Source organism: Hippocampus guttulatus, chromosome 5 (genome assembly GCF_054856545.1).
Source record: "Hippocampus guttulatus isolate MCC_2025c chromosome 5, RoL_Hgut_1.0, whole genome shotgun sequence".
Lineage (NCBI taxonomy): Eukaryota > Metazoa > Chordata > Actinopteri > Syngnathiformes > Syngnathidae > Hippocampus > Hippocampus guttulatus.
The window spans coordinates 22,383,102-22,395,000 of NC_141265.1; the positions used below are offsets into that span (position 1 = coordinate 22,383,102).

At 39.2% G+C, this 11,899-nt stretch overlaps 1 protein-coding gene across 1 annotated transcript in view; it reads right to left on the reverse strand.

Annotated features, from left to right (window-relative positions):
* The window catches only part of fkbp15b (FKBP prolyl isomerase family member 15b), a 29,386-nt gene extending 18,662 nt beyond the window's left edge, over positions 1-10,724 (reverse strand). Inside the window, exons 1-17 of the mRNA XM_086111457.1 lie at positions 10,546-10,724; positions 8,545-8,648; positions 8,386-8,458; positions 8,148-8,217; positions 7,952-8,026; positions 6,685-6,783; positions 6,008-6,157; positions 5,847-5,915; positions 4,633-4,776; positions 4,278-4,420; positions 4,145-4,193; positions 3,961-4,068; positions 2,054-2,138; positions 1,653-1,753; positions 1,435-1,501; positions 1,228-1,337; positions 1,049-1,147 (exon numbers count right to left, since the gene is read on the reverse strand). Coding sequence (XP_085967583.1) covers positions 1,049-1,147; positions 1,228-1,337; positions 1,435-1,501; positions 1,653-1,753; positions 2,054-2,138; positions 3,961-4,068; positions 4,145-4,193; positions 4,278-4,420; positions 4,633-4,776; positions 5,847-5,915; positions 6,008-6,157; positions 6,685-6,783; positions 7,952-8,026; positions 8,148-8,217; positions 8,386-8,458; positions 8,545-8,648; positions 10,546-10,595 — 1,596 coding nt within the window. The 5' untranslated portion in view covers positions 10,596-10,724. The remainder of the gene's footprint in view (positions 1-1,048; positions 1,148-1,227; positions 1,338-1,434; positions 1,502-1,652; positions 1,754-2,053; positions 2,139-3,960; positions 4,069-4,144; positions 4,194-4,277; positions 4,421-4,632; positions 4,777-5,846; positions 5,916-6,007; positions 6,158-6,684; positions 6,784-7,951; positions 8,027-8,147; positions 8,218-8,385; positions 8,459-8,544; positions 8,649-10,545) is intronic.
* Positions 10,725-11,899: the final 1,175 nt, after the last annotated feature.

The following is an 11,899-nucleotide window of genomic DNA, read 5'->3' on the forward strand; positions in this document are numbered from 1 at the left end:
AGAGAGAAGGCATATTTCCTTATTTTTTTTTAATAAATAAATGAATTATTTATAGTTAAATTGGAATGGCATTTTCGTATTTTTTGTTAAACGATATTTGCTTTTTAACTATACATTTATTTTCTTGTTATTGTTATTATTTATTCATATTAAAAGTCCACTTGAAAAAGAGAAGACCTTTTTTTCAATTATTTATTATATTTAATTTGTCTTACTGTTTATTGTGCATGTTACAGTATATGTATAATACATATATATGTTATATTGCTCCATGTACAGCACTTTGTATGCAGCGATGGCTGTTTGAAAGTGCTTTATAAATACAGTTGACTTGACTTGACTTAAATTAAAAGTAAATTTGATTTTGATGAACATTTCATGAAAACCCTGGAAGGCAATTTTATTTTGAATGTATTAAACCAACGTATTTCCTGGCTGTCCGTGGTGGAACAGCTGAGAATGGTGGTTGCAGCCAGGCTCCCTTGAGGTACAGAGACTACAACAGAGGACAGGCCATTCTTGCCACCTGAAGTCCTTGAACATATTAAAAGAGACACTGAATATGGACATGGCTATGCGTGACATGTTCAACAGTATGTCTAAACTGCGGGACATGATGTCCAATTCAGATTTTTTGTTGAAGCGGATCTTCTCATGTTCTCGTTCACATTACAAAAACAAATGTAAGCTCAGCAATCAGATATGGGATGCAACTCGCAACAGGACATGCAAACCAATCAGCTCCGAGCTGCTGCTCGTGAACTGGGTGTAAAAGGACATACTGATCCACGGTTACTACCAGGCTCTCAGGATTTTGAACTCTGTCCCCTAACCACCCACAGCTCCATCTACCAGGCTGAAAAGGAGCTAGGGTTATAACTGGCCTTCATGAGGAAACTGTCATTCAGATGTGGCCTGTGCTGAAAATTATTTTGACTACCCCGATCAAGAGCACTTGACATTATGAACAAAGCAATCATTCCAAAATGTCCATTCACTAGGGTGACACAGTCTCTTGAGATGGTGGTAAAATTACGTTGGCATATACCTGGATGATTCTTTGGACGTTTTGCATGATCATGGAGGACTCCATCGATATACCAGACAGGCCCAAGGGGAAAGTTCCCTGCCTTTGAAGGTCATCTATCTAATAAATAAAATAATGTAAGTAGAAAGTAGGGCCAGTTTGTGTTAAAGCTATACTCGGCATATCCTTGGATTTTGTACCTTTGATGCAAGTTGATCGACCTTATCTGCTACTTTTCCCACAGCTAACCGGATCTCTGTGTTTTGCTGTCGCGTCTCAATCATCAAGAAGGAAGTCACGTCATTCGAGCCTGGAGAACACAGTTTTGTCACTTAAAACATACAAATATGGGAAACATGAAAGTATGTTTCTGATATTTTAGTCTTTCCCGTGGTTTCTTATCTTACCAATGCAAGGGATACGTGTAGGATAAACTTGGCTCACAGACTGGAGCTGATTCATAGGAACAGAAGTCTGTGGGTAGGAGCAAAACTTTAATTTAACAGCAACAACAACATAATAACAACAATAATAATAATGATAATAATTAACAAGAGCAACTTTTATTTCCTCTCATAACCTTCAGTATTTTCAAAAATATGGACAAAGTAGGAGGAAAGCTCACCTGAAAAGTGTGAGGGTTACTAAGCAAACCAGGCTGTGCAGCAATATTGGTAAGGTTGGGAAGTACATTAGTAGGAAGAGCAGGGTAGGGATGTGGAAGTACTGAAGAGAAACAATAGAACAAAACATAACACAAATTGGCAAAAATACATGTCACAGGAAAAATGTTTTTTTTTTTTTAAACTACAGTTTGTTTCCGCATGATAAGGCGCTTCGGAGTATAAGGCGCACCTTCAATGAATGGCCAATTTTAAAATTGTTTTCATATACTGTATCGGGTGCACGGCATTATAAGGCGCATAGAAAAGAAGCTACAATAGTGGCTGCAGTTGCATTATGCATCCACTTGATGCAGCTACACTAAAGGGAATAAAATACAATACAATAAAGCTTTATTTATACCATGTGCTTGAACTGGGGCAGCAGAAGTTATCTGCACAGGAGATGGTGCCAAAGGCAGATTCTTGACTCTACCAGTGGTGGTATCCTGCACAAAATAAGATAGTGTCATTTAACTGAAAATACTACTGTATGTAATCTAGGGCTACATGATTATGGGCAAAATGATAATTGTGATTACTCCGATCAATAATGTAATCACGATTATTAATCGTAATTACTCAAGTTATGGAAAACAGTATATCTATTGTGCAATTTTACGTAAATAGGTTTCAGTGCAAAATGAAACTTGAACTAATCAATGACAAAATGAACTCAAGCATTTCCAATTTACCAAGGGATAACTGAAAAAAATCTACTGCTGAGTGCAATCACAAAGTGCAGCTCAGTGGAACAAATACAGTTTATACATAAACAACAATACCATTGGGTTTCAAGCGTTCATTTGAAAATTCCCGTAAATGCAGTGGACCCCCACTATTTACGTGGGATAAAAACTGGTCAGGCCCATGAACAGCGAAAATGTGCGTAGAAATTAAGGCTCACTGATCTGAACTGGAATTTAATATTTTTAACTCCCAAAATTCTTCAAAAAAATAATGATAAACATTCTAAATCACCCAAAATGTTCCAACATATTTTTAAAAAATATTGAAAGAAATTGAAAATAATCCACTGATATGCAAATCCGCAGGTGCCAAACCCCAAGTATGTGGGGGTCCACTTTATAGTCAATTATCAAGGGCAGGTACAGCTGTTGTTCTGCTTGGCCAGAGGTCAGTCATGGTAAGTGGCAGAGCCAGGAATTTTCATCTTGATAGCGGTCAGTGTGGTGGGTGGTCGTATCTCACTGGCTTCAACACGGATATAGATTTTTCGTCTATATGTGAAAGCTTCTGTGCATTTGATGGGCTGTACAGTACTTTGTAACCTCGCCGCATCACTTAACGTTAATTCATATTTTGAATTGTCGCAAAATCAGTGGCCGAGATTCACCACTCGTGAAATGTTATGGCAGAACCCCACTCGATGAAAGAGGCTTGCAGAGATCCGTTGATCCCCTCCAACCCTATCCCGTTCGTCACCTTTTCTAATGGAAAAGCAAAGGAGGCGGTGTGGTGTGGTGCCCGTGCAAAAGCAGAGTGGTTTGCTGTGGGGATGTTTGGGACTAATGGAAAAGCGGCATTTGTCCCCCGGCTAGCCTGGTGTGTTTTTACATAAACATTCGTAGTAGTCATACTGCAAGTTTGCAAAGTGTAGAAGTATTTTGCTTCCATTTTGAAATACACTAAACATTTACAGCTACACAAGTTAAGGGGTGCTGTATCACCTTCAATTTAAGATGAACCATCATTTATAAACATGTCGGGAATGCTGATACAAGCTGCCAAGTTGAATCAATGTTGAATGTACTCTCATCTTAAATGGTTTTTATTTAGTTGGTAAATACCTTAAAGAATACGCCGTGATGATTTGATTAGTCAACTAATTGCAACTGCTATCAGTGACTAGTTGACTGGCAAAATAATCGTTTGTAGCAGACTTATGAGAGATATGTTATTGCATAGCCTACACCAGGGGTGGCCTGTGTGTGTGTGTGTGTGTGTGTGTGTGTGTGTGTGCCCTAGGAAGGGTATGATGTGGCTCTTTGCAGTAACACAGTAAAAAAATTGGCTCTAGTCTCTGACTGGTTGGCCACCCCTGGCCTACACAGACTGGGTAGGTGCTCAATATTAAGCTATGTTATTCATGGAACATCCATAAAACTTGCCAGGGAATGCAGAAAATGAAAGCTCAATTAGAAATGTGTTTGTCCGTGCGTGTTTGTATGCATGCTGATCCTCCTGCCACCCCCTTTCCATGCCAGGTAAAACGTTCGAGAACTGCTATTGGTAACACTTGACACTCACCTCCAATTCTGAGTCACTAGATTCAGGCTGGCATGTTAGAAAGGGCAACATGGGTTGGCCCATCTTTGCCATACGAGAGATCAGCTTGGCTTTTGTGGGATCTGTAGTCTGGATTTGGACAAAGAATTAACATTCATTCATAAATTGAAACAGCTGCAGAAACTAGTCATCCGGCATGACTTACTGTGAGTTGTTCACTGAGGGAATTTGACTTTGCGTGCTGAGGTGTCTCCCTAGGGGCAAAAAAAGCAAACTGTAAAAAAGCTTGATGGAAAATCGTATTACAGTTTTTGTATTTTTTTAAGTGTAAGCCTCACCCTGGTCTGCCTGAGTCCAGTGCAGCTGTTTGTACTGGTGGCTCTGTTGTCAGATTCTCAACACTCGGAGCAGGGGAGAGAGTACCAGAATCTCTTGAACTGGCACTAGCCTGATCTGAGCCACATTCCTTGGAAATTTTCACCTGCACCACATAAGTATAACTGAAAAAAATGACCCGTTTGCAAGAAAAACAATCGAGAGATCATTGCTAATGTTGTGAAGGTAATCATTTAATGTCCATATCTCGAACCAAAGTTACTGCTTCTTAAAAGATGATCGGTCAAACTTATTATGTGGCAGAATACTGTCTGAGCAAATTTAGGTGGATTAGGAGCAAAATACACAGGTGCTCACCCGTCTGAGTGCTGCTTCAAAAATTAGAGTGCTGTTAGCTGGGACACGGTCAGGGAGACCTTGTGATCCATAAGCAAGGTTCGGTGGGACAACAATGAGACGACAGCCAGCCTTCTTCATCCCGAGCACCCCCTTCTCCCATCCCTGCTCACACAACAAGAGCACAAACAGATTAAGTGTTTAGAAAAAAACAAAAAACAACAGGAAAAAATATTATTTAGTCGAATGCTGCACTCATTAGCCCTTCCTCAATATGAAGTATGCAGAGTACAGTCTTGTGAACTTGTCAAGTAGGGTCTTTTAAGAATATATGCGAGAACGTTTTTCCTAAATCTCTTCGTAAATTGGAAAGGCTGTACTCCTCCCACCCCCCCCACCCACCCCCCCGCTGACCGCCCTGACTTTTTCAGTTGGTCGACGAGCACAAACTTGGTCACACATTTTTTTAAAGCAGTACAGCATGACCATTTTTAATGACTGATGGTTGTCTCGATTGGCATATTGTATGTCGTTAGATATGCTGGAAAGATTGACAGGGACTGACGATATATTTCCAAAATATTTTACTGGAACAAGAACTTTGCAACAAAAAAATGAATCAGTTATTTTATACACCTTTAAAAGAAGACAAAATAAGGAAGGTTACCACCGCTCCAGTCACATGGCTTAACATGGGCCGAGTTGTGGTAGCCCTGCCAGAACCGGCACTGGCCCCGACTTAAAACAATACTTAGTGAAATGTATAATTACCGGTATATTCTGTATGTTGGCCCCACGGTGGAAAACGCAGCCACTCTCTTCTCCCCATTATAAAGATATAGTGATTTAAAACAATACTAAGTTTAATTTACAGTATACACATTGTAAAGTGTCCTTGGGTGTTTTGAAAGGCGCTTATAAATAAAATGTATTATTATTATTATTATTAATACATGTAGGCCAATTGTGGATGAAATGGTGAAGTGTGTGAACCCAGTGACCAAAACGTCACTGAACAAGGGTGATGGGATGTTTACAGAAGGTGGAAAAAGAGCGAATATGACTGACTAAACTAAGTGGATAAAACTCAAAATATTGAATATTAGATATTAAAAGAGCAGGAACATGATCATCATGCCATTTGTTCAAACAAAATAATCTAGCGCCTCGAAAATTCACTTGGTGCTCAGTCAACTATAGCTGCAAAACCTAAAGAAAACAAGTTTTCATCTTACTTGAATTACTTTTCCAGCTCCAATTTTCAGCCGTAACAACTTGTCTTTATTTTGGTTGGAGTCGAACATCTGAAATGAAATAAAACTTAATTGTTCATAATTGTTCATGAAACTCCCACCAGAACTGAACAAAAAATATATGTTTGGCTTCAATTCCAAACCTGTCCAATAGTGTGGTTCTGCAAGAGCCAGCCTCTGTATGTCACCTCTAAAGCGTCTCCATATTGTACTGCCTGGCCTTCCCCGGGACTTAGATCCTGAGTCAGCACCGCATCGAAAACTTTACAGCTGTTTACCTTTGCCAAACACACCTAATGGAAAAAAATGTATCCAGACCGTGAGCAAAAGTTAATATACATATATATATACAAATATACATATACATATATGTACACATATACATACACACACACACAAAAACAGACATTAAAAAAAAAAAACACGGTGGAAGACTTTTTTAATGGAGGATTTGTAGTCCTACTTCCCTTTTTCCCCTCCTTAGTTAATGAGCAATAACTGTTATGTATTTTAATTATGATAGTGTGTTTGCACTTATTTTTCGATATTGATTTCTATTTATTTTAATCACACACTGGTTTAAAAAAAAGATTATTACAGTTTTGGAGCGGAAACGGATCAATGCCATTTATATTCAATGGGAAAAATTACCTAATTTCTAGAATGTTTCAGGTTCCAAACAGAGGTTCTAATATATTTAAACTGAAATCACCAAAAAATGTCAAAATAAAAAAGTGATTCGAATTCGCCAAGTCCTGAAAATGTTTTTTTAAGATGATTCTTGATTTATTTTTTGAGCTTGTGACTTTTTGTTCCTTACCTCTTTACAGAAGTCAGATGATGATTTCTCTGATTCAAACATGAGGGACCAATTCTGCCTTTGGTCATCATAAAATGTGCAGTAATTGTTGGACTGTACCTGCAGAAAAACAAAAAATGTGAAATATGAAGTTGTTTAGTGTACATAAGATGCATCACGTTTTATGATGTGATGTGTTTTATTTTTGTGTGAAAGCAAAGAGATTCAAACATGTATACATATGTTCGGAAACAAGAAAGAACGAGAGAGAAAAAGATTTTTTGAATATTTGGCACCACCGTTGCTGGTAATTGTGGTGCACAGATCATTGGTCCAGAGGCTACTTCACACATGATGTGATCAGTTCCCCATCTTCAACTGTGGTTTTGGACAAATACTTTAGGCATGTGTCTTTTTTTATCAGCTTCTTCATTAACTTAGTCAATGACTCAGTAATTTGTAGCACAGCCAACCATTTGAGTGCCCTCCCTTCTAGATAGAGCATTTTGACCTATCTTTGAAGGCCCACAGTATATTGTGTATTATGGCTACATGGAACATGGAACCAACCAAAAGAAAGATCAGATTTGATTATTTTCTTAGGTAAATATTTATTTCTAGTGTATGTAATCCTTGATTATTGAGTAATCTGCAGTAGAATATAGTCAAGTTTAACTGAAAGTCTGTTTTGGGAAAAAAATAATTAATTAAAAACCGTGTATCTCTCTATCTCTCTCTCACTCTCTCTCTCTGTGAGAGAGAGAGCGAGAGTGAGAAAGAGAGAGAAAGAGAGAGAGAGAGAGAGAGATTCTTAACCTTGTTACAGGTACCGAACCCAATCAGTTCATATGGACGTTCACCAAAACCCTTAATTAATGGAAAATAATATGATTTTTTTTTATTTTTTTTTACAAATTCAAGACATTAAAAAAGGCATTTATTGAAAACAAAAACAAAAAAACACAATTAGTCTAAGTTTTTTAATTGTGCACAAAATGAACCAGCCAGTGATGGCCAAGTGGGTGGTTAACAACCACTGATATAGACACACACGCATGCATGCACACACACACAATGTTTACACACTAATATTTTTGCTCAAAACAAAAACAGGACTTTTCTTTTTTAAAAGAGAATGGGATTTTGATTGTTTGATCTGTTTACAATATTAACATCTGACAGAAATATATGGACACTGTGCTACGTACATTTGCGAAACGTGCTTCACCGCTCAGTGAGACGCGGTCTTTTATGAATTAAGTTTGCCAACCAACGTCCCAAAGCTCACCGTAAAAATGAAGTCAATGTGGATCTTGGCAGAAGTAACTGGCTTCTGCTGGCTCAAGTACAGGAGCAACTTGTACTACACAAAAATAGAGACATGATTTTAAGAAAAATGGCAGATCAGCACAATCATCACAACACCCATCCAATGGTTCTAATTCATAATATGTACTACAATATTCCAAAGCGCAGTTCCCTACCTCTTTATTCGTGTGGTTGCCCAGTATGGCTGCCCCCAGCTTTCCCTGCTTCACGTACTGTCCCTTTATACTGTGTAAGGGGCATGCAATTATTTTAAATTGTTCTTCTTCAGATCATTCCCGCAGACAATATATGAGCATTTAGACAAAGTGCATATGGTAGAACAATGTGTAAAATACAATTTAATGAAAACAAACTGGTCTTCATTTCTTTCAACATTAAAATTGGGGTATTTACTATCGAAAGGCGTGGACAGCGACGGCAAATAAGACTTCAAGGGGACCAGATGATGGTGCTGCTGTCTGGATGCCTGAAATTGCAAAACAAGATGCAGCAAAACATTGAGCAGTCACATCAAGTTATATTCACTTCATTAATCAGTTTGAATTGTCTCACCTGGATTTGAGCTTTTTCTAGGCTGTTTTGGTGCTGTATAATGAAAGGAATCATTCCCTTGACTGGTTTCTTCGTCAACCCCAAACAGAGAAGCCAACTTGGCACTACAAGAAGAGCAAATGTCAAGTCAAAATAAATTTGTTTAGCCTCATCTAAATAATTTAAAATATTGGTTTAGGTTTATTTGACGATCAGGGCTGGACTGGCACAGGAAAAAAAAAAAAAGAAAATCAATCAAAGAAAATGACATCCCTGTTTCTTTATATTTTTTTATTTCTTGGTGATACGCAACTCAACATTAGTATTTCATAACACAAAAATAGCTACTGTGATAAAATTAAATAAATCATAAAAACTTTACTTTTAGAAATCCGTGACTCAAATGGGGGGTGATAAGCATCTTTTTGGATGGGCACTGAGAGACATACAAAACAGCCAGCTGGATTGTTTACAACTGTTTGTCAACCAAGATGGCATTAGCTGCCAACACAACCACCGTCGGTAATTAGACTGACTGCCGAAGTGTAAACTTTTTCGGACGGAGGACGAGCGCTCCTCGTCTTGTCTGTTGGAAGCAAAGTGAAGTCACTCCCTCCCACATACAAACACGGTGAAATCTCACGAGACAAGCGACACATCACATTGGGTTGGTATTGGTGGGTTACACACGTGAGACAGGATGGGCGTGTTTCTGTCAGTTGTTCGTGAAATGGGTGTCTACAGGTACTTAACCAGGTTAGGGATGATTAAAGGGTCAGACAAAAACCCACTTCCATCCTTGCTTAGTCCGTCCTTTTCAACAACAACAAAAAATCTAACCCTCCATTCCATCCCAGTGGACAGGATGCCAAACTCTGTTATAATGCATTAGCAAAAAAAGTCGTGTCACACAAATAACTAATTTAATTAATAATTTACAATTACTTAATGATTATGAATTAATAATTTGTGAATATTAACTAATGATTAACTCTTGAAGAAGGAATATACTGAACTAATTTTTGCAAGGCGTTAGCCAAAGTCAGTTTACTGTTACAAATCCATGCCTCAAATAGAGGTGCATAGGCATCTTGGTGGGCGAGCACAGAGAGACATAGAACACAGCCAGCATTCTTAACCGGCTGGATTGATCGTTAATGAAATAGGCGTCTGTCCGGACTGACTGTACACTAGATGACAGTGTTGCTATAAAAATACTGTTGAGATGAAAAGGGATCTGTAATGGGAACTCAGTGAGTAGTACGAACTGGTGTTGTGCTGTTAATACTGTACAGTTTTTGGCTACACACTGGCTTTGTTATTTTGCCCACTTCCGTCCTTAATTGTTCCGTACTTTTTCAAAAACTTCTCATCCTCCTTAATGTCCAAGTTAAATCAGAGATCATCCGAATCACATTAATATCGCCATTAAAAACGAATAAGGTTCATGGTCATGCAAGTGTTGTGTCTTGACAACAGTCTCGACCTGAGTTGAGGATTCTACCGGTCCATGACGAAAAGTGGAAGTGGAAAAACTATTCTATTTAGAATATGATATCATATCTTCAATCAGACAAAGTTACTCGAGGCTTGTGAATATGTTTAGTATACAATTTATGAATTTGAATATACTGTATGTTTCACAAATCCCGGATGAACTTCAAACTCACACTCCTCCACATGTTCGTATTGCACATCACACACGCTCCACACATCTGGATTTTAATGTTATTTCGGGAAACCTCTGTTACCAAAACAAAACGTATCAATAATAAATCAGTGAATGTGCCCCAGACTGTTACTTGGTAGACGACCCTTTTTAAAAAAATATATTATGGTCGTCACAATTAATATGAGTAAAATGCATTGACGTTGTTTCATTTCGCAGCAGCAGCTATCAACCACATTCATGTTTGAATGGCAGAACGCTTAAATTATGCAGCTATCGACTAACACTGGCTGATGTTATGCTAGTTAACTCGTATGCTAACAGACATCGTCGAGACAAGAGGCACAACTTACCCGCCTGTGGGTGACAAGAAATCTCCATCTTCGTCGTCTCCACCGAACATTTTATTAGTTAAAAGCCAATATGTAAAAATAAGACACGTGATGTAAAGACTAGGCTAGATTTTTTTACATGGCAACTTCTGTAACTTCTGTAACTCTTCCGGGTTGTTGATTGTCAGCTGACTTTCCACCTGATTCACTTGAGACGTCGAGGGCGTTGCCAGGCTTCAGAGGCGACGTTTGTAGGGTGAAGACGTCATCGCGCCGCGCCGAGGCTGCTTCGACCACGGCAGACAACCCTTTGTGGGAACAATGTTCCCAATCCGTGCAGTTGAAAAACGAAAGAACGAATGATACACGGATTGTCCCCGGCTTCCCGTCCCTTTGTTTATTCATTCATTCATTTTCCGAACCGCTTTATCCTTACTAGGGTAACGGTGGGGGTGCTAGATGGAGCCCATCCCAGCTGTCTTCGGGCAGTAGGTGGGGGACACCCTGAACTGGTTGCCAGTCAATCACTCACACTCACACCTAGGGACAATTTGGAGTGTTCAATCAGCCTGCCATGCATGTTTTTGGAATGTGGGAGGAAACCGGAGGACCCGGAGAAAACCCATGCAAGCACGGGGAGAACATGCAAACTCCACACAGGAAGGCCAGAGCCAGAATCGAACCCGGTACCTCTGCACTGTGAAGTCGACGTACTAACCGCTCGACTACCGGGCCGCCCCCCCCCCCTTGTTTAATGTCTGAACAAATTTTATATACAGTATATACACTATATACCTGTATGTATATATAAACACAATTTTTTAGCACCTTTTTCGCAGGACTTTGCATGTTCTGTGTGGGTACTCCAGCTTCATACTACATTTCGAAAACACGCGTGAAAAGGTTAAGGGAATACTTTCTATTGCCCCGAAGTGTGTGTGTGTGTGTGTGTGTGTGTGTGTGTGTGTGTGTGTGTGTGTGTGTGTGTGTGTGTGTGTGTGTGTGTGTGTGTGCCCTGCGATTGGCTGGTGACCAGTTCAGGGTGTACCCCGTCTACTGCCCGAAGACATCTGGGATATGGCTCCAGCACATCTGTGACCCTCGTGAGGTTAAGCGGCTCAAATAAGGGATGGATGGATGGATGTCAGTCCATACAAAACAATTTTAATCCAATCATGTGAAGATGTGTTTTTGTCACTGATAATATTTTTTTCACAGAAAGAACACTGGAAACATGTGACCAAGTCTTATAACTTCCTCTTTTCATGACACACATAGTGCATTTGCCTCCCTTTGAGGAACAGTGCAATGGCAATGAAAACACTCTCCAGCAAAGACATGCCAGACAATCGAATATATATATAATCTGATTCAA